General features: G+C 41.5%; 1 protein-coding gene across 3 annotated transcripts in view; it reads right to left on the bottom strand.

Annotated features, from left to right (window-relative positions):
• Window positions 1–27,274, bottom strand: part of PLD1 (phospholipase D1) — a 452,191-nt gene that overhangs the window by 85,768 nt on the left and 339,149 nt on the right. For all 3 annotated transcript variants that reach the window (XM_069727329.1, XM_069727327.1, XM_069727330.1), the window contains 3 exons: window positions 26,866–27,018; window positions 19,393–19,542; window positions 16,943–17,026 (listed from right to left, as the gene is read on the bottom strand). In XM_069727329.1, coding sequence (XP_069583430.1) covers window positions 16,943–17,026; window positions 19,393–19,542; window positions 26,866–27,018 — 387 coding nt within the window. The remainder of the gene's footprint in view (window positions 1–16,942; window positions 17,027–19,392; window positions 19,543–26,865; window positions 27,019–27,274) is intronic.

The raw sequence follows: 27,274 nt of genomic DNA, 5'->3' as shown, positions 1-27,274 counted from the left end.
TGGGGGGTTTCTACTGTTTAGGTACATTAGGGGCTCTGCAAACGCAATGTGATGTCTGCAGACCAATCCATCTAAGTCTGCATTCCAAATGGCGCTCCTTCCCTTCCGAGCTCTGCCATGCGCTCAACCGGTGGTTCCCCCCACATATGGGGTATGAGCGTACTCAGGACTAATTGGACAACAACTTTTGGGGTCCAATTTCAACTGTTACCCTTGGAAAAATACAAATCTGGGGGCTAAAAAATCATTTTTGTGGAAAAAAAATGATTTTTATTTTCACGGCTCTGTGTTATAAACTGTAGTGAAACACTTGGGGGTTCAAAATTGTCACAACACATCTATATAAGTTCCTTGGGGGGTCTAGTTTCCAATATGCGGTCAATTGTGGGGGGTTTCAATGGTTAAGCACATCAGTGGCTCTCCAAACGCAACATGACGTCCCATCTCAATTCCAGTCAATTTTGCATTGAAAAGTCAAACGGCGTTCCTTCCCTTCCGAGCTCTCCCATGCACCCAAACAGTGGTTTACCCCCACATATGGGGGTATCAGCGTACTCAGGACAACTTGTTCAACAACTTTTGGGGTCCATTTTCTCCTGTTACCCTTGGTAAAATAAAACAAATCGGAGCTGAAGTAAATTTTTTGTGAAAAAAAGTTAAATGTTCATTTTTATTTAAACATTCCAAAAATTCCTGTGAAGCACCTGAAGGGTTAATAAACTTCTTGAATGTGGTTTTGAGCACCTTGAGGGGTGCAGTTTTTAGAATGGTGTCACACTTGGGTATTTTCTATCATATACACCCCTCAAAATAACTTCAAATGAGATGTGGTCCCTAAAAAAAAATGGTGTTGTAAAAATGAGACATTGCTGGTCAACTTTTAACCCTTATTAACTCCCTAACAAAAAAAAATTTTGTTTCCAAAATTGTGCTGATGTAAAGTAGACATGTGGGAAATGTTACTTATTAAGTATTTTGTGTGACACATCTCTGTGATTTAATTGCATAAAAATTCAAAGTAGGAAAATTGCAAAATTTTCAAAATTTTCGCCAAACTTCCGTCTTTTTCACAAATAAACGCAGGTAATATCAAAGAAATAAAGAAGAAAAAAGATATGCATACAGTGGGATCAACCAAATGTAATAAACTTTAATTATACCATAACAGGTCACTTCACATAGAGGCAAAAACAAGGGGGGGAACAAACATTTAAAAACATTTAAAAACCTAATGGACCAACCCTCATCCCCCAAGGTACAATGATAGGGATCCTTATATCAGTATACAAAATATATGCAACAAATACAGAGAACATCAGAACAAGCAGCAAAAAGATACAATAATAATACAAATACTTAATGTCCTATGCTGCTAAACCAGTCCCAAATGCCCTAGACCCTACATGTAACCGACTCTCCTAGTTCAAATAGCAGGCATGGAATAGAATTATACAGTTGTCCCAAGAGACTAAAATGTACTGTTAGACCACACAGATATAAACGATATAACCGGCCTACTGCCTTCCTTAATGCAAACACCCCATACTATACATTACCACAATAAGGAACAACGTCCTAACCAATGAGGAGCCCATATGCTGACAATGCAGAGCGGTAGATATGCCCCTAAGAAAGAATATAAAGGCTAGCAGGCACAGCAAGAGCGTGTGCCCCTGAGTACAGCCGGGGTGTGAAGGGAGTAAGGCCGAAGCAAAGGACGCCTAAGAGAGGGATGGTGGCCCCACGCGTTTCGACGCTGCTAAGGCGTCTTCGTCAGGGGACCGCTATTGAAGCATCCTGGGCCTCCATAACATCTCAGCAGTGTCACAGGCTGATTGCCTCCATGCCACGCCGCATTGAAGCAGTCATTTCTGCCAAAGGATTCCCGACCAAGTATTGAGTGCATAACTGAACATTATTATTTGATAGTTTTTTTGTTTGTTATTAAAAAACACTTTTATTTGATTGGATGGGTGAAATATGCTAATTTATTGAGACAGGTTTTTTGGGTTATCAGGAGTTGTATGCCAAAATCATCAGTATTAAAACAATAAAAGACCTGACAAATTTCAGTTGGTGGATAATGAATCTATAATATATGAAAGTTTAATTGTAATCATTACATTATGGTAAATAATGAAATTTAACACTATATGCTAATTTTTTGAGAAGGACCTGTAGACCCCTCAAACTAACTGCAAATGTGAGGTGGTTCCTAAAAAAATGATTTTGTAAATTTTGTTGTAAAAATGAGAAATTGCTGGTCAAATTTTAACCCTTATAACTTCCTAGCAAAAAAAAAAAATGTTGTTTCCAAAATTGTGCTGATGTAAAGAAGATATGTGGGTAATGTTATTTATTAACTATTTTGTGTCACATAACTCTCTGGTTTAACAGAACGAAAATTCAAAATTTTAAAATTGCAAAATTTTCAAAATTTTTGCCAAATTTCTGATTTGTTTACAAATGAACGCAAAAAATTATCGACCTAAATTTACCACTAACATGAAGCTCAATATGTCACGAAAAACAATCTCAGAACCGCTAGGATCTATTGAAACGTTCCTGAGTTATTACCTCATAAAGGGACACTGGTCATGAAGGGGTTAAAGTTAACATGGCTTGCTTTCAACTGTTTGTTTTCCCGGTATTATGTACGTGTTTTTCTTATCCAGATATTTTAGACTAATTTATCACTTACAACTTTTCGAAATGTTGCAAACATGTTATCTTAGTACCCTACTAAATTACAATACTTATGTACCGTAATTTTATTTTTCAGCAGTTAAAAGACTCATTTTAAAGGATCATGCAAGTTTTTGCCTGCATTGGCAAGGAATATCATATGTCAGAAAAAGAAAACTCAATTAAAAATACCCTACAAATGAGGAATTAGGGCCTGAGTATTTTGCTTACAGAGCACTAGTGATCTAAATTTTGACATGGACATGACTAATTTACTCTACGTAAAAAACATATTTGCTTTTACATCCTGCCTCGCTTCATTGTAAACTGTAAAAGTAGAGAAAAGTTTCTCTATGTAATGCGAGTCATTGGAAAGCTTGGCACCCACAACATTCAGACTGTACAAATGCCAAGGTTACCATTTTTCCTTTACAGCTCTGGGAAAGTGTTCGTATGATTATGCAGCTTCACATGGGTATGCTGTGCAAAGGGCAGAAGATTCCTTTTTCCTGAGAAACTGACGGGTTACAAGATGCTAGATATAATAACCCACAGTGTGTGTTCTCATTTTGTGGCATTACTAACAAAAAGTCCTATACAGAGACCTTATTCTACGCAATAAAAAGGCAGAATGGCGTCTCAGTGGTTAGCACTGTGGCTTTCCAGCGCTGGGGTCCTGGGTTCAAATCCCAAGGACAACATCTGCAAGGAGTTTCTACGTTCATCTCATGTTTGGCGGGTTTCCTCCGGTGGGTGTCCAAATTTCCACCACCCACATTTCCAAAGATAAGCTGATCGGGAATTCACATTGTGAAATTACTGTGGAAAATGATGGTGCTATATAAGAAAATATAATATAAATGAATGATGTAGTGGTTAATAACCAATGACTCTTTGGGTCTCCCATTTGTCTGCATTACAAAGCTGTATAAAAAAATTGCTATAAAAGGTTTAATTTGCCTTATCAGTATGTCTACTATCAAAGACATGAAAACACATAACAGCTTGGTGACGTGTATCAGTTATCAGAATTAATTTTCAGTATCTAATATATAATTGCCTAGAATACTACTTCCTGCAATTTGTGCCAACTTCCTGTCCGGAGCTAATGTCCGGAGATAATGTCCGGAGCTAATGTCCGGAGATAAGTGACGTCAACAGTGTCCAGTGTCTGATTGGTTGCCGCCTGCTGCGAGCGACCAATCAGAAACGTGCCGTACTGTGACACACTCCGCCCGCCATTTTGGTGTGATTTTTGAATTTTTACCTCACAGCAAGTTTCTACTGCGTGGAGGCGGGCCCAGTGACGTTGCTCTTCAAGCTCCTGCCGAATTTCGTCAAAAAAATGATAATACCATTTACCAAAACTATATATATTTAGTTGTGAAGTGGTTCAGTGACATTTTCACACCAATTTTGAACTTTTGTTTGGTGTTTTCTCCATATACTGCCTATTATTTTTGTTCTTTCTTACTATTATTTATTAATTGTATTATTCTTACATTTGAATAAATAAAGTATATATGGATTCTAGACTCCCGATTCTTTAGAATCGGGCTGCCATCTAGTTATTAATAAATTGCCTAATTTAAAACAACATCTACAAATAGAGGAGTTCAAATAATATTTGAGGTTGTGTGCGCAGAGGGTAGATTACAGACACAACAATGTGGATGAGATGTTATGAACCCTCATCCACATGTTGGATTGTGAATAAACAGCGGAAATAGTCCTGAGCTGCAGAATTGCAATCAGCAGCATGTCAATTTGCGCTGCAGATTTTCCCTGCTAATTCAGCCACAGCACTTCTGAAACTATGAACATATACTCTTAAAAATGCTTGTGCCATATTAAATCTATATCTCTGGACTCATTGCCCCCGGATAACCATATGCACAAAATTTATTGTACCCAGGATCGATCAGCGCTCCTTAAGGTGAATTCATGGGCCAAAAATGGTATGCCTGAATGCACCATGTGTCTCTCTTAACCAAAAAAAATGCTGAAAACAGAAGTAAAAAGGTAATACATACATATAACCCCATAAGCACCAAGCCACTTTCTACATTAATGACAGAGCCTCATTTTCCAAATGTGACCAGTGTCACTTTATGTGGCAATAACGCTAAAACGCTTTAACATATTCCGGTGATTCTGAGATAGTTTTTTGTGACATGTTGTACCTCATGTTAGTGGTAAGTTTTGGTCGATATGATAAGTGGATCACAAGATTTGCTGTGCAGTTTCTCCTGATAACAACGATAGCCCATATGTGGGGAAAAACTACTGTCTCGGAATGTAGAGAGCAATTTTACTTTTGGAACTCAAAATTGGCTGGAATAGATAGGGGTAGCCATGTCACATTTGCAGAGCCTCTAATGTGCCTAAACAGTGGCAATCCTCCATAAATGACCCCATTTTGGAAACAATTAGAAAATACGGCACTCGATCGATGTAGGGGTTGCTCCTCTCTGCTCAGCACATCGCTCCTCCAGGATCAGCGCCATTACCCCCTCTAGGCTCTGTGCCTTACCGTGGCGCTCTACATTCTCATGTGCTCCGATCCTCCAGCACACTGCAGCTGTAGTATTTCTACTTCTGTCTGACGCTCATCCATGCATTGTAGCTTCTATATCCAGTCAATGTCAAAGAAATGCTCTGACGAAGGTCCGGTGTGGACCGAAAACGTTTAGCAGTTTTGTTTGTCTGGATGCATCAATAAATTAAGAAGCTTTATCTTCTCACATTGAGTGCCAAGTTTTATTCATCTTCATCCCCATTTTGGAAACTACACCCCTCAAGGAACTCATCTGGAGGTATAGTAAGTACCTTGAAACCACAGGTGACTCAACATTTTTTACGTTGAGTTAGGAAAAAATATATATTTTTACTGTAAAAAAGTTGCTTCGACATTAACATTTTTACAAGGGTAACAGTAGAAAATGGACCATACAATGTGTTGTGCAATTTGTTCAGAGTACACTAATACCCCATATGTGGTGGAAAACCACTTCTTGGGCACAAGGAAGGGCTTGAAAAGGAAGGAATGAGGTTTGATTTTTGTAGTACAAAATAGTCTGGAATAGATTGTGGACATCATGTCGCATTTGGAGAATCACCAAGGTTCAAAAACAGCAGAAACCACCACAAGAGGCCCCATTTTGGAAACTACACCTCACGAAAAATTCCTCTAGCAGTTTAGTGAGCATTTTAACCCCTCTGTGACCTTAGACGTACTATCCCGTCGAGGTGCCCTGGGCTTATCTGACCCTGGACGGGATAGTACGTCATAGCCGATCGGCCGCGCTCACGGGGGGAGCGCGGCCGATCGCGGCCGTGTGTCAGCTGCTTATCGCAGCTGACATCCGGCACTATGTGCCAGGAGCGGTCACGGACCGCCCCCGGCACATTAACCCCTGGCACACCGCGATCAAAGATGATCGCGATGTGCCGGCGGTGCAGGGAAGCACCGCGCAGGGAGGGGGCTCCCTGCGGGCTTCCCTGAGACCCCCGGAGCAACGCGATGTGATCGCGTTGCTGCAAGGGTCTCACCTCCCTCCCTGCTTCCTCCAGCCCCGGATCCAAGATGGCCGCGGATCCGGGTCCTGCAGGGAGGGAGGTGGCTTCACAGAGCCTGCTCAGAGCAGGCACTGTGAAGCCTGCAGCGCTGCATGTCAGATCAGTGATCTGACAGAGTGCTGTGCAAACTGTCAGATCACTGATCTGTGATGTCCCCCCCTGGGACAAAGTAAAAAAGTAAAAAAAAATTTTTCCAAATGTGTAAAAAAAATTAAAAAAAATATTCCAAAATAATGAAAAAAAAAAAATATATATTATTCCCATAAATACATTTCTTCATCTAAATAAAAAAAAAAACCAATAAAAGTACACATATTTAGTATCGCCGCGTCCGTAACGACCCGACCTATAAAACTGTCCCACTAGTTAACCCCTTCAGTAAACACCGTAAGAAAAAAAAAAAAAAACGAGGCAAAAAACAACGCTTTATTATCATACCGCCGAACAAAAAGTGGAATAACACGCGATCAAAAAGACAGATATAAATACCCATGGTACCGCTGAAAGCGTCATATTGTCCCGCAAAAAAAGAGCCGCCATACAGCATCATCAGCAAAAAAATAAAAAAGTTATAGTCCTGAGAATAAAGCGATGCAAAAATAATTATTTTTTCTGTAAAATAGTTTTTATCGTATAAAAGCGCCAAACCATAAAAAAAATGATATAAATGAGGTATCGCTGTAATCGCACTGACCCGAAGAATAAAACTGATTTATCAATTTTACCAAACGCGGAACGGTATAAACGCCTCCCCCAATAGAAATTCATGAATAGCTGGCTTTTGATCATTCTTCCTCACAAAAATCGGAATAAAAAGCGATCAAAAAATGTCACGTGCCCAAAAATGTTTTCAATAAAAACGTCAACTCGTCCCGCAAAAAACAAGACCTCACATGACTCTGTGGACCAAAATATGGAAAAATTATAGCTCTCAAAATGTGGTATTGCAAAAAATATTTTTTGCAATAAAAAGGGTCTTTCAGTGTGTGACGGCTGCCAATCATAAAAATCCGCTAAAAAACTCGCTATAAAAGTAAATCAAACCCCCCTTCATCACCCCCTTAGTTAGGGAAAAATAAAAAAAAAAAGTATTTATTTCCATTTTCCCATTAGGGCTAGGGCTAGGGTTAGGGCTAGGGTTAGGGCTAGGGCTAGGGCTAGGGTTAGGGCTAGGGTTAGGGCTAGGGTTAGGGCTAGGGTTAGGGCTAGGGTTAGGGCTAGGGTTAGGGCTAGGGTTAGGGCTAGCGTTAGGGCTAGGGTTAGGGCTAGGGTTAGGGCTAGGGTTAGGGCTAGGGTTAGGGCTAGGGTTAGGGCTAGGGTTAGGGCTAGCGTTAGGGCTAGGGTTAGGGCTAGGGTTAGGGCTAGGGTTAGGGCTAGGGTTAGGGCTACAGTTAGGGTTGGGGCTAAAGTTAGGGTTAGGGTTTAGATTACATTTACAGTTGGGAATAGGGTTGGGATTAGGGTTAGGGGTGTGTCAGGGTTAGAGGTGTGGTTAGGGTTACCGTTGGAATTAGGGTTAGGGGTGTGTTTAGATTAGGGTTTCAGTTATAATTGGGGGGTTTCCACTGTTTCGGCACATCAGGGGCTCTCCAAACACGACATGGCGTCCGATCTCAATTCCAGCCAATTCTGCGTTGAAAAAGTAAAACAGTGCTCCTTCCCTTCCGAGCTCTCCTGTGTGCCCAAACAGGAGTTTACCCCAACATATGGGGTATCAGCGTACTCAGGACAAATTGGACAACAACTTTTGTGGACCAATTTCTCCTGTTACCCTTGGGAAAATACAAAACTGGGGGCTAAAAAATAATTTTTGTGGGAAAACAAAAAGATATTTTATTTTCACGGCTCTGCGTTATAAACTGTAGTGAAACACTTGGGGGTTCAAAGTTCTCACAACACATCTAGATAAGTTCATTGAGGGGTCTAGTTTCCAATATGGGGTCACTTGTGGGGGGTTTCTACTGTTTAGGTACATTAGGGGCTCTGCAAACGCAATGTGACGCCTGCAGACCAATCCATCTAAGTCTGCATTCCAAATGATGCTCCTTCCCTTCCGAGCCCTCCCATGCGCCCAAACGGTGGTTCCCCCCCACATATCGGGTATCAGCGTACTCAGGACAAATTGGACAACAACATTTAGGGTCCAATTTCTCCTGCTAACCTTGGAAAAATACAAAACTGGGGGCTAAAAAATAATTTTGTGGGAAAAAAAATTTTGTTTTATTTTTATGGCTCTGCATTATAAACTTCTGTGAAGCCCTTGGTGGGTCAAAGTGCTCACCACACATCCAGATAAGTTCCTTAGGGGGTCTACTTTCCAAAATGGTGTCACTTGTGGGGGGTTTCAATGTTTAGGCACATCAGTGGCTCTCCAAACGCAACATGGCGTCCCATCTCAATTCCTGTCAATTTTGCATTGAAAAGTCAAACGGCGCTCCTTCCCTTCCGAGCTCTCCCATGCGCCCAAACAGTGGTTTACTGCCACATATGGGGTATCAGCGTACTCAGGACAAATTGTACAACAACTTTTGAGGTCCAATTTCTTCTCTTACCCTTGGAAAAATAAAAAATTGGGGGCAAAAATATAATTTTTGTGAAAAAATATGATTTTTTATTTTTACGGTTCTGCATTATAAACTTCTGTGAAGCACTTGGTGGGTCAAAGTGCTCACCACACATCCAGATAAGTTCCTTAGGGGGTCTACTTTCCAAAATGGTGTCACTTGTGGGGGGTTTCAATGTTTAGGCACATCAGTGGCTCTCCAAACGCAACATGGCGTCCCATCTCAATTCCTGTCAATTTTGCATTGAAAAGTCAAATAGCGCTCCTTCCCTTCCGAGCTCTCCCATGCGCCCAAACAGTGGTTTACTGCCACATATGGGGTATCAGCGTACTCAGGACAAATTGGACAACAACTTTCTGGGTCCAATTTCTCCTGTTACCCTTGGTAAAATAAAACAAATTGGAGCTGAAGTAAATTTTTTGTGTAAAAAAGTTAAATGTTCATTTTTATTTAAACATTCCAAAAATTCCTATTAAACACCTGAAGGGTTAATAAACTTCTTGAATGTGGTTTTGAGCACCTTGAGGGGTGCAGTTTTTAGAATGGTGTCACACTTGGGCATTTTCTATCATATAGACCCCTCAAAATGACTTCAAATGAGACGTGGTCCCTAAAAAAAAATGGTGTTGTAAAAATGAGAAATTGCTGGTCAACTTTTAACCCTTATAACTCCCTAACAAAAAAAAAATTGGTTCCAAAATTATGCTGATGTAAAGGAGACATGTGGGAAATGTTACTTATTAAGTATTTTGTGTGACATATCTCTGTGATTTAATTGCATAAAAATTCAAAGTTTGAAAATTGCGAAATTTTCAAAATTTTCGCCAAATTTCCGTTTTTTTCACAAATAAACGCAGGTACTATCAAAGAAATTTTACCACTATCATGAAGTACAATATGTCACGAGAAAACAATGTCAGAATCACCAGGATCCGTTGAAGCGTTTCGGAGTTATAACCTCATAAAGGGACAGTGGTCAGAATTGTAAAAATTGGCCTGGTCATTGACGTGCAAACCACCCTTGGGGGTAAAGGGGTTAAACCCACAGACATTTCACAGAATTGTATAACATTGGGCTGTGAAAAATAAAAGTTACATTTTTTTTTCCATAGTGGATGCTTTCCTGAAACGGAAAGTACTTGCAAGCAGTATAATACAAAGAATAGCAGGTTTACCCAGAATCCTTTGCAGTAGGCGGGGCTATGCAAATCATCTCTTTCCACCCCAGTCTAATCCACAGCGCTTGGAACCGCCAAGCGTGCAATGCTGCGGATTAGTTTCTAAATTTACACAGCCAAAGGGCTAACAGGAGAAGATGGACCACAGAATTTGTTACACAATGTAACGGCAGTGCCGTATATGTGGTCAAATGACTTTTCAGGCACAGTATATAGCTCAGAAGGAGAGGACCGTCGGAGTGCAGATTTGCCTGGAATGGTTTGCCGGTGCCATGTCACATTGGCAGATCTGAGGTGTCAGGACAGCAGGACCCCCCATAACAGACCTCATTTTACAAACTACACCTCTTAATGTAATCATCTAGGGGTGCAGTGGGCATATTGACAACATGTGTTGTACCACTTAGCGGTGAAGAAGAAAAAAATTAAATTTTTACCTGTGTAAAGTTGTTTTAGCCCCAGATTTTACATTTTCACAAGTGAAATAGGTAAAAATGACCATATAATTTGCTACATAAAATATGCTGAACGAGGCATTACCCCATATGTGGCTGTAAAATACTCTTTGGTCACAATAGGAGACTCGGGAGGGAAGACTCTTGGAAAACAAATTTCACAGAATAGAATTGGAAAATGTGAGCAGAGCCTTACTGTGATCAACAAACAAATTAACAATGGGTAAAGATTTGTGTTTTTTTTTACCCAATTCCTCGTGTGGTATTAGACTGATTAGACAACTTTATTATTCAGGTTGGTGCAATTAGAGCAATACCAGATTTATATTGTTTTTTTTTTTTAAATTTGGCTGCTGTCCTACACTAAAATATACTTTTTTTGCAAAATAAAGTTTTATCTTTGCCATATTTTGAGAGCTATAATTTTTCTATATTTCTGCTGACAGTCATGTTAGGGCTTGCATTTTGCGGGACGAGATACCGTTTGTATTGGTACCATTTTCAAGCACATACCGTATATACTCGAGTATAAGCCGAGATTTTGAGCCCAAAATTTTGGGCTGAAAGTGCCCCTCTCGGCTTATACTCGAGTCACGGTGAGCGGCAGGGTCGGCGGGTGAGGGGGAGAGAGCGCTGAGGTATACTCACCTAGTCCCGGCGATCCTGGCGCTCCCCCTGCCCGTCACACTGTCTTCGGTGCTGCATTTCTTCTCCTCTTCAGCGGTCACGTGGACATAGGGGTGGAGCCGCATATTCATTTCTCTAATCAGCGGTGCCGGTGACCGCTGATAGAGGAAGAAGCTGCGGAACCGAAGACCGTGTGACAGGCAGAGGGAGCGGGACGCCGGGAGCAGGTAAGTATGTAATATTCACCTGTCCCCGTTCCACACGCCGGGCGTCGCTCCATCTTCCCGGCGCCGATCCATCTTCCCGGCGTCTCTCCGCTCTGACTGTTCAGGTCAGAGGGCGTGATGACGCATATAGTGTGCTCGACGCCCTCTGCCTGATCAGTCAGTGCGCAGAAACGCCGGGACCGGACGCTGGGAGCTGCAAGCAAGAGAGGTGAGTATGGCTTTTTTTTTATTGCAGCAGCAGCAGCAGCAGCAGCAGCAATGGCACAGCTTTATATGGCAGAGCTTTCTATGGCACAGCTATGGGGCAATACTGAACGGCGCAGAGCACTATATGGCAGAGCTTTCTATGGCACAGCTATGGGGCAATACTGAACGGTGCAGAGCACTATATGGCAGCTATGGGGCAAAACTGAACGGTGCAGAGCACTATATGGCAGCTATGGGGCAATACTGAACGGCGCAGAGCACTATATGGCACAGCTATGGGGAAATACTGAACGGCGCAGAGCACTATATGGCACAGCTATGGGGCAATAATGAACGGCGCAGAGCACTATATGGCACAGCTATGGGGCAATAATGAACGGCGCAGAGCACTATATGGCACAGCTATGGGGCAGTAATGAACGGTGCAGAGCACTATATGGCACATCTATGGGGCAATAATGAACGGTGCAGAGCACTATATGGCACAGCTTTATATGGCACATCCATGGGGCAATAATGAACGGTGCAGAGCACTATATGGCACAGCTTTATATGGCACATCTATGGGGCAATAATGAACGGTGCAGAGCACTATATGGCACAGCCTTATATGGCACATCTATGGGGCAATGATGAACGGTGCAGAGCACTATATGGCACAGCTCTATATGGCACATCTATGGGGCAATAATGAACAGTATGGAGCATTATATGTGGCACAGCTTTATATGGAGCATCTTATGGGGCAATAATGAACGGTATGGAGCATCTATTTTTATTTTTGAAATTCACCGGTAACTGCTGCATTTCCTACCCTAGGCTTATACTCGAGTCAATAAGTTTTCCCAGTTTTTTGTGGCAAAATTAGGGGGGGGGGGGTCGGCTTATACTCGGGTCGGCTTATACTCGAGTATATATGGTAATATTTTTTGATCACTTTCTATTCCGATTTTTGGGAGGCACAATGAACAAAAAACAACAATTCAGGAGGTTTTTTTATGTTCATCGTGTGGTAACTTATTTTTACACTGAGCTGTATGGCAGCTTGTTTTTTTGTATGACAAGCTATTCCATTTTTTCAGCTATACCATTTTTATTTATATTCGTCTTTTTGATCGCTTTTTATTCTACTGCTTTTCTAGCAGTATGATGAAAAACTATAGCATGTGTAACTTTTTTACGGTGTTCACTGTAGGGGTTAACTAGTGGGAAAGTTTTATAGGTCAGGTCATTCCAGATACCAAATGTGTACTTTTTTTTGCTTAATTTTTGTTTTTACATAAATGTGTATTTATTGTAATATTTTTTGTTCTTTAGTTTGTGGGGGCTTTTTAACCCCTTTCTGCCATTGGACGTACTATTCCGTCCATGTGGGGTGGGCCTTAATTCCCATGGACAGAATAGTACGTCCAGCGCGATCGGCCGCGCTCACGGGGGGAGCGTGGCCGGGTGTCAGCTGCCTATCGCAGCTGACATCCGGCGCTATGTGCCAGTAGCAGTCACGGACCGCCCCCCGCACATTAACCCCCGGCATACCGCGATCAAACACGGTATAGGGAAGCGTCGCGCAGGGAGGGGGCTCCCTACGGGCTTCCCTGAGCCTCCCGCAGCAACGCGATGTGATCGCGTTGCTGCGAGGGTCTCCTTACCTCCCTCCCTGCTCCAGGCCCGGATCGAAGATGGCCGCGGCACCTGGGTCCTGCAGGGAGGGAGGTGGCTTACCAAGTACCTGCTCAGAGCAGGCGCTTGGTAAGGCTGCAGCACTGAAAGTCAGATCGGTGATCTGACAGAGTGCTGTGCAAACTGTCAGATCACCGATCTGTGATGTCCCCTCCTGGGACAAAGTAAAAAATTTAAAAAAAAATTTTTCCACACGTGTAAAAAAATAAAGAAAAAAAAAAAATCCTAAATAATGAAAAAAAAAAAATTATTATTCCCATAAATACATTTCTTTAAATAAAAAAAACCAAAACAATAAAAGTACACATATTTAGTATCGCCGCGTCCGTAACGACCCAACCTATAAAACTGTCCCACTAGTTAACCCCTTCAGTAAACACCGTAAGAAAAAAAAACCGAGGCAAAAAACAACGCTTTATCACACCGCCAAACAAAGTGGAATAACACGCGATCAAAAAGACAGATATAAATAACCATGGTACCGCTGAAAGCGTCATCTAGTCCCGCAAAAAACGAGCCGCCATACAGCATCATCAGCAAAAAAATACAAAAAAGTTATAGTCCTCAGAATAAAGCAATGCAAAAATAATTTCTTCTATAAAATAGTTTTTATCGTATAAAAGCGCCAAAACATAAAAAAAAGATATAAATGAGGTATCGCTGTAATCGTACTGACCCGAAGAATAAAACTGCTTTATCAATTTTACCAAACGCAGAATGGTATAAATGCCTCCCCCAAAAGAATTTCATGAATTGCTGGTTTTTGGTCATTCTGCCTCACAAAAATCAGAATAAAAAGCGATCAAAAAATGTCACGTGCCCGAAAATGTTACCAATAAAAACGTCAACTCGTCCCGCAAAAAACAAGACCTCACATGACTCTGTGGACCAAAATATGGAAAATTATAGCTCTCAAAATGTGGTAACGAAAAAAAAATTTTTTTTGCAATAAAAAGCGTCTTTTAGTGTGTGACCGCTGCCAATCATAAAAATCCGCTAAAAAACCTGCTATAAAAGTAAATGAAACCCCCCTTCATCACCACCTTAGTTAGGGAAAAATTAAAAAAATGTATTTATTTCCATTTTCCCATTAGGGTTAGGGCTAGGGTTGGGGCTAGGGTTAAGGCTACAGTTAGGGTTGGGGCTAAAGTTACGGTTAGGGTTTAGATTACATTTACGTTTGGGAATAGGGTTGGGATTAGGGTTAGGGGTGTGTCAGGGTTAGAGGTGTGGTTAGGGTTACTGTTGGGATTAGGGTTAGGGGTGTGTTTGGATTAGGGTTTCAGTTATAATTGGGGGGTTTCCACTGTTTATGCACATCAGGGGCTCTCCAAACGCGACATGGCGTCCGATCTCAATTCCAGCCAATTCTGCATTGAAAAAGTAAAACAGTGCTCCTTCCCTTCCGAGTTCTCCTGTGTGCCCAAACAGGGGTATCACCGTACTCAGGACAAATTGGACAACAACTTTTGGGGTCCAATTTCTCCTGATACCCTTGGGAAAATACAAAGCTGGGGGCTAAAAAAGGATTTTTTTATTTTCACGGCTCTGCGTTATAAACTGTAGTGAAAAACTTGGGGGTTCAAAGTTCTCACAACATATCTAGATAAGTTCCTTGTGGGGTCTAGTTTCCAATATGGGGTCACTTGTGGGGGATTTCTACTGTTTAGGTACATTAGGGGTTCTGCAAACGCAATGTGATGCCTGCAGACCATTCCATCTAAGTCTGCATTCCAAATGGCGCTCCTTCCCTTCCGAGCCCTCCCATGCGCCCAAACGGTGGTTCCCCCCCACATATGTGGTATCAGCGGACTCAGGACAAATTGGACAACAAGTTTCGGGTTCCAATTTCTCCTGTTACCCTCGGGAAAATACAAAACTAGGGGCTAAAAAATAATTTTTGTGGAAATTTTTTTTTTTTTTGCGCGGCTCTGCGTTATAAACTGTAGTGAAACACTTGGGGGTTCAAAGCTCTCACATCACATCTAGATGAGTTCCTTAGGGGGTCTACTTTCCAAAATGGTGTCACTTGTGGGGGGTTTCAATATTTAGGCACATCAGTGGCTCTCCAAACGCAACATGGCGTCCCATCTCAATTCCAGTCAATTTTGCATTGAAAAGTCAAATGGCGCTCCTTCGCTTCCAAGCCCTGTCATGCGCCCAAACAGTGGTTTACCCCCACATGTGGAGTATCGGCGTACTCAGGACAAATTGTACAATTTTTGGGGTTTATTTTCTCCTGTTACCCTTGGTAAAATAAAACAAATTGGAGCTGAAGCAAATTTTTTGTGAAAAAAAGTTAAATGTTCATTTTTATTTAAACATTCCAAAAATTCCTGTTTAACACCTGAAGGGTTAATAAACTTCTTGAATGTGGTTTTGAGCACCTTGAGGGGTGCAGTTTTTAGAATGGTGTCACACTTGGGTATTTTCTGTCATATAGACCCCTCAAAATGACTTCAAATGAGATGTGGTCCCTAAAAAAAAAATGTCGGTGTAAAAATGAGAAATTGCTGGTCAACTTTTAACCCTTATTAACTCCCTAACAAAAAAAAAATTTTGGTTCCAAAATTGTGCTGATGTAAAGTAGACATGTGGGAAATGTTACTTATTAAGTATTTTGTGTGACATATCTCTGTGATTTAATTGCATAAAAATTCAAAGTTGGAAAATTGCGAAATTTTCAAAATTTTCGCCAAATTTCTGTTTTTTTCACAAATAAACGCAGGTAATATCAAAGAAATTTTACCACTATCATGAAGTACAATATGTCACGAGAAAGCAATGTCAGAATCACCGGGATCCGTTGAAGCGTTCCATCCAGAGTTATAACCTCATAAAGGGACAGTGGTCAGAATTGTAAAAATTGGCCCGGTCCATAACGTGCAAACCACCCTTGGGGGTAAAGGGGTTAAAAAATATTTTTTCTTTAATCTTCTTAACTTTTTTGTTTTACTTGGTCCCTCGATGGAACTTTAACTTTTATTAATCTGATCACTGGACTCATGTATTGCAATACACCAGAATTGCAACGTATGGGACCTGTGATATTACACAAGCAGTTTTCCTGTTGCATCCTGCCCATGGCTGGGTCTAACAGGCCACCATACCATGCACACCAGGTGGTCAATGTTTGACTTGTCGGTTCCATGACAACCATGGACTCCCAGTGATTTCGTTGCGGGAGTGCTGAGGTGGGTGATAGAGGGAGCCCCCTCCATCTCACAACCTTCCAAATGTCTTGATCGTAGCATCTGGATCGTTCTGTGCATATAGAACGTTTGTCAGCTTGTGTAAATAGACCAATAAATGACTTGTATACAGCGAAACAATGCTCATTTAGCGGCCTGAACGATGCCATGAAAATCTGCCATTATCTGCCATGGACTTGGAAACCTAATCTAATCATGTCACACAACGTTCCATTATACAATGATTAAGTGTTATTTACATAAGTTTATCTCCACTCTATTTGATGCAATCTTTGGCTGGGTTGAGGCTGGCTGTAATTAATATTCTTCAAAGATCACTACATTAGGTCAAATATCTACAGATCTTGTCAGCTCCAAAAAACGCAATTACGGTATATACATGTGGCTGATTTTAGCATCTCTCTTTATTAGCTGCACTTTTATAAACGTTGTACTTTAACCGCAGGCACGTGTTAAACAACACACGAACATTAATTAGGTATAACATTTTTATGGGTTTTTAAATGTCTGGGACAAAATAATACTAACCACCAATCTGTAATGAAAATTTCTTCTTTTGCTGCTTCCATTGCGTCAGCCACATCATTAAAATACCCTTTAGCATTGACATACCTAAAACAAGGCAAAATTATCACCATGTGACAATAAGGTCATGTTTCTGAAGGATACATTGTAATCAGCAACTATGCACTTTGGAATGACTGTACAGCAATGGCATCACCTTGTGACACAGTAATAATAGAGGCCATTTCATTTCTTGCCATGAGGCAAATGTTGTAATAAAAAGGCAATCTGCAGGAATTTATTTTTTGCGGAAATTAGCTGTTACAATAGAAGTGAATTACAGATGAATAATCATTTACTGTGCAGAAATAACATTCCAGCAGGACCTCATGAAATGATGGGGAAAGCATGATTAAAATAATTTCAGATCTCTTATAGATGAGAGATAAAATACAAGAGTGGATAAGTAAAGTTTATTCACAATGAACTCAAAAGATCAAATATTTAAACTGTAAATTTAAAGCGAAATGCTGTTAAGAATCAAAGACATTAAACATACTTAGCTATTCGGCTTATGATATAAAAGAAAACAAAATGCATTGTTTATTTAAATAGTTTAAAAATTAAGCAATATGTGCATTTTATTTTTACACACACACACACACACACACACGTGTGTATATCTTTATATAGATATATATCTATATGTATATACACATACACACACACACACACACATTATATATTTATATATACACATTCATACACGGGAAAATAAGTATTTGATACACTGCCGATTTTGCAAATTTTCCCACCTACAAAGAATGGAGAGGTCTGTAATTATTATCGTAGGTACACTTCAACTGTGAGACAATATAAAAATAAAAACCAGAAAAATCACATGGTATGATTTTTACATAATTATTTTGCATTTTATTGCATGAAATAATTATTTAATACAATAGAAAAACAGAACAGAACATATTCGGTACAAAAACCTTTGTTTGCAATTACAGAGGTCAGACGTTTTCTGTACTTCTTGACCAAGTTTGCACACACTGCAGCAGGGATTTTGGCCCACTCCTCCATACAGATCATTTTCCAGATCTTTAAGGTTTCGTGGCCATCGCAGGGGGAACATTGCGTTTCAGTTCCCTCCAAACATTTTCTATTGGGTTCAGGTCTGGAAACTGGCTAGGCCACTCCAGGACCATGAAATGCTTCTTACGGAGCCACTCCTTAGCCCTGGCTGTATGTTTCGGGTCACTGTCATGCTGGAAGATCCAATCATGACCCATTTTCAATGCTATTACCGAGGGAAAGAGGTTGTTGGCCAAAATCTCATGATACATGACCCCATTCATCCTCCCTTCAATATGGTGCAGTCATCCTGTCTCATTTGAAGAAGTGTACCCCCAAAGTATGATGTTTTCTCTATGATGCTTCGTGGTTGGGATGCTGTTCTTGGGGTTATACTCATCCTCCTTCTTCCACCAAACACGGCAAGTGGAGTTGATATCAAAAAGTTCTTATTTTAGGGTCATCAGACCACATGACCTTCTCCCATATCTATTCTAGATCATCCAGATGGTCACCAGCGAACATCAAACGGGCCTGGACATGTTCTGGTGTGAGCAGGAGACCTTACGTGCCCTGCAATATTTTAATCCATGACCGCGTCATGTGCTACTAATGGTAATGTTTGAGACTGTGGTCCCAGCTATCTTCAGGTCATTGACCAGGCCCTCCCATGTAGTTCTGGGCTGATTCCTGATCTTTCTCAGAATCACCCTTACTCTACGAGGCAAGAACCTGCATGGAGCCCCAGACAGAGGAAGATTGTGTTTCTTTCATTTTCTCAAAATTGCGCTGACATTCATTACCTTCTTGCCAATCTGCTTGCCTATTGTCCTGTAGCCCATCCCAGAATTGCACAGGTCTACAATTTTGTCCCTGGCGCTCTTGGACAGCTTTTTGGTCTTGGCCATGCTGGAAAGGTTGGAGTGTGATTGAGTGTGTGGACAAGTGTCTTTTATACAGGTAACGAGTTCAAACAGGTGCAATTAATAGAGGTAATGAGTGCAAAGTAGGAGGGTTTCTTAAAGAAAATCTAACAGGTCTGTGAAAGAATTATTGCTGGTTGGTTGGCGATCACATACATATTTCATGAAATAAAATGCAATTTAATTATTTAAAAATCATACAATGCGATTTTCTTTTTTTTGTTTTTTTTTTTAGATTCTGTACCTGCGATACAAACTACAGACCTCTCCATTCTTTGTAGGTGGGAAAACTTCCAAAATATTCAGTGTATCAAATACTTATTTTTCCCACTTTAAATAATTCAATGAAAAACATCATAGCAGATATTCTTACACTACATATGCATTCCTAGGATTACATATGACATCTACAGACTGCCAAATCTGACAAATTAAACAGTATACAGAAGATATTCCAGGCATAGCACATACCATTTACTCAGAGTGTCCTTTTGCAGTGCTGCATATGATCCAAATCTGTGAGCCGTCAGGAAGTTTTTCCCATGTTTCCTAACAAATTCTTCAATGGCCTGACCCCACCATCGTGCATGTCTGTAGCTGTTACACTTCAAAATTAGAGACCTAGAAAAACGCAAAAAACATACACTCAATTGTTTAGGTCACGGGGAACATAATAATCCATATCAGAATTTTATTTATTTAATGCCTTTCGATTACATCAAATTTACTGCATGCTGTTGTAATAAGGACAGAAAGTCAGTGGTTGGGAGGTTCATACTTAGAGGGGTATCTAACTACCGTATGTGGACTGTTCTACTGATTAATTGTACATAATGGCACGAGCATCTGATGTGAAGATGTCATTTTGTAAGATCACATAATATAATTCTAGTAGAATACAGTTTTTGCAGTTCAGAAATTTTTCGTGGAATGCGTTACCATATCATATAATAAGAGGTCAATACAGCTTTCGGTAGTTGATTACACAATCCTAATTTATAAAAGAATCACCAATTGGTTGTATTATACTAGTGTGTTCAAAGCAATATTTTGGAAGTTGCTGCTTTATGGAATTGTATTTTGACCTTGGTTTCCTCTCCTATTATTCAGTCACCAGAAGTACCATATATAACATACTGGCAGCAAATGCAGAGTTGCTAATTCACAAGTTGTGGCAGGGGAGGTAGCGGAAAGCTTCTAAACTTCTTGATGTTGAAAGATGGTCTGCATGACAAGAAAGTGGGTCCACAACTTCGCTTTGAGGGTCTCTCTCCTGTATTGTTGTTGTTGAGTTTATCACAATTGATAGAATATTGAAATCTGCCTGCATGGAGTTATGCCAAATGATGATCATAGCATAGACCATTTTCATTATTTATTCAATCCCAGCTAAAACGCGTAATACATTTTCTATTTGAGCTGATAATTTTTCCATTAAGTTAGTGAGTGATAAGAGACATGGCAATCTCAGTAAGGTCATGTGGATAAGAACAGTGCTCTTAAACCACACAATCTCATCTGCCAATATATCTTATAGTCCATTTAGGGAAACAAAACTGCACTGTTAGGAAAACTTTGTAGAATTCTCTCGTAATTATTACAGAAAGCACCTAGGTTTCATGACCCGAACAATGCCTGATCATTTTTTTTTTTTTTATAGATACTTTCATTTTGCCTCCAGGAAAACCCACAAATGTTGCAAGCTCACACATCATCATATACTAGTAATACCTCCAGTAGACTAGAGCAGCACAGCGACTTGTGATTACTATTCACATTAATATTAAAGTTGTCTGCAGAAAGTGGTCATGCAGAAATCACTAGGGTTAATTTCTGCCAACTTTCAGGGCAAGGTATCGGCAACTTTGTGTTGCAATGCGGCCAAATTCACAGTCATTGGTTGTGATCCAGTATGGATATATTGCAAAACAGGTGGCCATATAGTCAGATTCAGAGAGAAAAAAAAGAAAATGGCTATACGATGAGAGAGAAGCTTGCTGTACATGTAAATAAGAACCGGTTAAGTTGGCCTCCCGATATAGGCAAGTTACGATAGCCTCTCCTGGACCACCAGAAGGTGAATTTATATTAACATTTAAATTGTTCTTTGAGACTAAAGGCCCCTTCACATTAAGCGACGCTGGACAGACAGCGGTAGGTAAGTATGTAGTGTTTTTTTTTTTTTTACTTTTACGCTGGTAACCAGGGTAAACATCGGGTTACTAAGCGCGGCCCTGCGCTTAGTTACCCGATGTTTACCCTGGTTACCAGTGAAGACATCGCTGGATCGGTGTCACACACGCCGATCCAGCGATGTCCACGGGAGATCCAGCGACGAAATAAAGTTCTGGACTTTGTTCAGCGACCAACGATCTCCCAGCAGGGGCCTGATCGTTGGTCGCTGTCACACATAACGATTTCCTTAACGATATCGTTGCTACGTCACAAAAAGCAACGATATCGTTAACGATATCGTTATGTGTGAAGGTACCTTAAATCTATGGGACAAGCAATTGTCTGAAAGATCTAATCAATTGAATGCATGTATTTTGACTAAAGGGACAAACATGTTCCACAGATCATGAAAACCCAGAACACTGGGAAGTATGTTCACGTTCAGTATGTGGCCAGTATTATTAACCCCTTCCCGACCCATGACGCCACGTAGGCGTCATGAAAGTCGGTGCCAATCCAACCCATGACGCCTATGTGGCGTCATGGAAAGATCGCGTCCCTGCAGATCGGGTGAAAGGGTTAACTCCCATTTCACCCGATCTGCAGGGACAGGGGGAGTGGTAGTTTAAGCCCAGGGGGGGTGGCTTCACCCCCTCGTGGCTACGATCGCTCTGATTGGCTGTTGAAAGTGAAACTGCCAATCAGAGCGATTTGTAATATTTCACCTAAAAAACTGGTGAAATATTACAATCCAGCCATGGCCGATGCTGCAATATCATCGGCCATGGCTGGAAACACTTATGTGCACCCACCCCACCCCGCCGATCGCCCCCCCAGCCGCCCGATCTGTGGTCCGTTCCCCTCCGTCCTGTGCTCCGCTCCCCCGTCCTCCTGTCCGCTCCCCCGTGCTCCAATCACACCCCCCGTGCTCCAATCAAACCCCCCCGCACTCCGATCACCCCACCCCCGCACAGCGATCCCCCCCGTGCTCCGATCCACCCCCCCGCACAGCGATCCCCCACCCCGTGCTCCAATCCACCCACCCGTGTTCCGATCCACCCCCCCATGCTCCGATCCACCCCCCATGCTCCGACGCCCCTCCCCCCCGTGCCCTGATCTCCCCCCCCTTATACTTACCTAGCCTCCCGGGGTCCGTCCGTCTTCTTTCCTGGGCGCCGCCATCTTCCAAAATGGCGGGCGCATGTGCAGTGCGCCCGCCGAATCTGCCGGGCGGCAGATTCGTTCCAGGGTGAATTTTGATCACCGAGATATAACCTATCTCAGTGATCAAAATAAAAAAAATAGTAAATGACCCTCCCCCCCTTTGTCACCCCCATAGGTAGGGACAATAAAAAAAATAAAGAATTTTTTTTTTCCACTAAGGTTGGGGTAAGAACTAGGGGTAGGGTTAGGGGTAGGGTTAGGGTTTGGGATGTGCACACGTATTCTGGTCCTCTGCGGATTTTTCCGCAGAGGATTTGATAAATCCGCAGTGCTAAACCGCTGTGGATTTACCGCGGATTTTCTGTGCATTTCACTGCGGTTTTACAACTGCGATTTTCTATTGGAGCAGTTGTAAAACCGCTGCGGAATCCGCAGAAAGAAGTGACATGCTGCGGAATGTAAACCGCTGCGTTTCCGTGCAGTTTTTCCGCAGCATGTGTACAGCGGTTTTTGTTTCCCGTAGGTTTACATTGAACTGTAAACTCATGGGAAACTGCTGCGGATCCACAGCGTTTTCCGCAGCGTGTGCACATACCTTTAGAATTAGGCTATGTGCACACGGTGCGGATTTGGCTGCGGATCCGCAGCAGAGTTCCATCAGGTTTACAGTACCATGTAAACATATGGAAACCAAATCCGCTGTGCCCATGGTGCGGAAAATACCGTGCGGAAACGCTGCGTTGTATTTTCCGCAGCATGTCAATTCTTTGTGCGGATTCCACAGCGTTTTACACCTGTTCCTCAATAGGAATCCGCAGGTAAAATCCGCACAAAAAACACTGGCAATCCGCGGTAAATCCGCAGGTAAAACGCAGTGCCTTTTACCCGCGGATTTTTCAAAAATGGTGCTGAAAAATCTCATTCGAATCCGCAACGTGGGCACATAGCCTTAGGGTTAGGGTTGGGTTGGAATTAGGGTTGTGGTTAGGGTCAGGGGTGTGTTGGGGTTAGGGTTGTGATTAGGGTTACGGCTACAGTTGGGATAAGGGTTAGGGGTGTGTTGGGGTTAGGGTTGTGATTAGGGTTACGGCTACAGTTGGGATAAGGGTTAGGGGTGTGTTGGCGTTAGAATTGAGGGGTTTCCACTGTTTAGGCACATCAGGGGGTCTCCAAACGCAACATGGCGCCACCATTGATTCCAGCCAATCTTGTATTCAAAAAGTCAAATGGTGCTCCCTCACTTCCGAGCCCCGACGTGTGCCCAAACAGTGGTTTACCCCCACATATGGGGTACCAGTGTACTCAGGACAAACTGCGCAACAATTACTGGGGTCCAATTTCTCCTGTTACCCTTGAGAAAATAAAAAATTGCTTGCTAAAACATCATTTTTGAGGAAAGAAAAATTATTTTTTATTTTCATGGCTCTGCGTTGTAAACGTCTGTGAAGCACTTGGGGGTTCAAAATGCTCACCACATATCTAGATAAGTTCCTTGGGGGGTCTAGTTTCCAAAATGGGGTCACTTGTGGGGGTTTTTTACTGTTTAGGCACACCAGGGGCTCTGCAAACGCAACGTGACGTCCGCAGACCATTCCATCAAAGTCTGCATTTCAAAAGTCACTACTTCCCTTCTGAGCCCCGACGTGTGCCCAAACAGTGGTTTACCCCCACACATGGGGTATCAGCTTACTCAGGAGAAACTGGACAACAACTTTTGTGGTCCAATTTCTCCTGTAACCCTTGGGAAAAAAAAAAATTCTGGGCTAAAAAATTATTTTTGAGGAAAGAAAACGTATTTATTATTTTCACTGCTCTGTGTTATGAACTTCTGTGAAGTACTTGGGGGTTCAAAGTGCTCACCACATATCTAGATAAGTTCCTTGGGGGGTCTAGTTTCCAAAATGGGGTCACTTGTGGGGGGTTTCTACTGTTTAGCCACATCAGGGGCTCTGCAAACGCAACGTGACGCCCGCAGAGCATTCCATCAAAGTCTGCATTTCAAAACGTCACTACTTCACTTCCGAGCCCCAGCATGTGCCTAAACAGTGGTTTACCCCCACATATGGGGTATCAGCGTACTCAGGAGAAACTGGACAACAACTTTTGGGGTCAAATTTCTCCTGTTACCCTTGGGAAAATAAAAAATTGTGGGCTAAAAAATTATTTTTGAGAAAAGAAATTTTTTTTTTATTTTCATGGCTCTGCGTTATAAACTTCTGTGAAGCACTTGAGGGTTCAAAGTGCTCACCACACATCTAGATTAGTTCCTTTGGGGGTCTAGTTTCCAAAATGGGGTCATTTGTGGGGGATCTCCAATGCATAGGCACACAGGGGCTCTCCAAACGCGACATGGTGTCCGCTAACAATTGGAGCTAATTTTCCATTCAAAAAGTCAAAAGGCGCGCCTTCCCTTCTGAGCCCTGCCGTGTGCCCAAACAGTGGTTTACCCCCACACATGAGGTATCGGCGTACTCGGGAGAAATTGCTCAACAAATTTTAGGGTCCATTTTATCCTGTTGTCCATGTGAAAATGAAAAAATTGAGGCTAAAAGAATTTTTTTGTGAAAAAAAAGTACTTTTTAATTTTTACAGATCAATTTGTGAAGCACCTGGGGGTTTAAAGGGCTCACTATGCATCTAGATAAGTTCCTTGGGGCGTCTAGTTTCCAAAATGGGGTCAATTGTGGGGGAGCTCCAATTTTTAGGCACACGGGGGCTCTCCAAACATGACATGGTGTCCGCTAAAGAGTGCAGCCAATTTTTCATTCAAAAAGTCAAATGGCGCTCCTTCCCTTCCAAGCCCTGCCGTGTGCCCAAACAGTGGTTTACCCCCACATATGAGGTATCAGCGTACTCAGGACAAATTGGACAACAACTTTCGTTGTTCAGTTTCTCCTTTTACCATTGGGAAAATAAAAAAATTGTTGCTGAAAAATCATTTTTGTGACTAAAGTTAAATGTTCATTTTTTCCTTCCATGTTGCTTCTGCTGCTGTGAAGCACCTGAAGGGTTAATAAACTTCTTGAATGTGGTTTTGTGCACCTTGAGGGGTGCAGTTTTTAGAATGGTGTCACTTTTGGGTATTTTCAGCCATATAGACCCCTCAAACTGACTTCAAATGTGAGGTGGTCTCTAAAAAAAATGGTTTTGTAAATTTCGTTGTAAAAATGAGAAATCGCTGGTCAAATTTTAACCCTTATAACTTCCTAGCAAAAAAAAATTTTGTTTCCAAAATTGTGCTGATGTAAAGTAGACGTGTGGGAAATGTTATTTATTAACTATTTTGTGTCACATAACTCTCTGGTTTAACAGAATAAAAATTCAAAATGTGAAAATTGCGAAATTTTCAAAATTTTTGCCAAATTTCCGTTTTTATCACAAATAAACACAGAATTTATTGACCTAAATTTACCACTAACATGAAGCCCAATATGTCACGAAAAAACAGTCTCAGAACCGCTAAGATCCATTGAAGCGTTCCTGAGTTATTACCTCATAAAGGGACACTGGTCAGAATTGCAAAAAACGGCAAGGTCTTTAAGGTCAAAATAGGCTGGGTCATGAAGGGGTTAAGCCAAAATCCAAATGGGTGATAAATGCAGAAGTGGTGACGTGTTTCTATTATACTTTTCCTCTAATTGTTCCACTCCTGCTTTTGGCTTACAGATATTGAGGTAAAATGCTGAACATGTGAATGTGGCCTTAGGAACACTCAAATGTTGCACTACCAGCACATTCACCTCCACCTTTCAGCTACCTGCTGTGATGATAAAGTCCTGCACTGATGAGATTTTCCCTTATTCGTTTATTTCAGCCTACTCGCTGTGAGACATGAGGCTAATCTCGGCTTTTCCCCTTTCTCAAAGTCCTCCGCATTGTTATACACTTGGGAAGAGTGCAACCTCCCATAGAAAAATACATAATAAAACACGCCAACTTTGCCTACTTCTAAAGAGATAAATGGCCAGACATACAGACCAGAACGGCCTCGATAGTAGTAGACATGAAAACACTACAAACAGTATTAAAACAGCAATGTGCAGCCTGTGGCAATGGGAGCCATAGCACATGCACAGATATGACATGCTCCTCCCTTCCTATGGCACAATTGCAAGTGAATGCTGTACGAACAGAAGACAAGATGGTGACGATTACGTGTGACTATGGTGTCGGTGTATAATGCATAATTCTTCATGTCACATTACAGTCTCAGATCCTGAATGTTTGGGTGGGTGTTGGAGTCTTTGGATGCAATTACTAGTTTTCCATGTGTTTCAGCAAGCAATAGTCATTCTGTAACTATATAATTTTGTAGGTTGAGGGACCTCTGTACATCTATCTGATCCAGACATGTGCAGAAGTCATCATTTAATTACAGAAGATCACATTGAATAGACACCGTGAGATACATGCAATATGCATGCCAAAGAATTCTCCAGTATCCAAAACATTTACAAGATTGCATGAGGGTACATTTACTTTAAGTAAACCTTGATTTCAATCACAAAACTTCTAACATCCATCATCTACACAGAAAAGGCTAACTATGAGAAAAATGCAATTATTGTAAAGTAAAAGAGTGGAAACTGAATGGCTTAATCCCACCTGGAGAGATTGTCTATTCGCAAGCCATACTGGGTCTCAGTGTCTTTCTTCCCAATCTTTATGTTGAATTCCTTATCAACTAACAGAACAAAGGATATGGCTCCAGTGTCAGACTTCATGTACAAAAGGAAAGAATCTTTCACAACCAGCCACCTGCAAAATTTATGAGAGAAATGATAAGATTCTTTTAGATTACAGGGAAAAATGTAACATGACTTGCAAAGACCACAAAAATTCGGACCTTTTATACTTTGATCTAAAAAATATTTGCACTCCGCTTAGGGAAGCTCTCATAGCTACTCATCTATTCCAAATTTATGATTGGGCATGAAGAAATTATTATACTCAATCCGGATTTCCAAAATAGCAGAAGTTATACACATAAGATGAACAGGATCAAGCTTTTCGT

This window comes from Ranitomeya imitator, chromosome 5 (genome assembly GCF_032444005.1).
Source record: "Ranitomeya imitator isolate aRanImi1 chromosome 5, aRanImi1.pri, whole genome shotgun sequence".
Lineage (NCBI taxonomy): Eukaryota > Metazoa > Chordata > Amphibia > Anura > Dendrobatidae > Ranitomeya > Ranitomeya imitator.
This window is presented reverse-complemented; position numbering and strand designations above follow the sequence as displayed.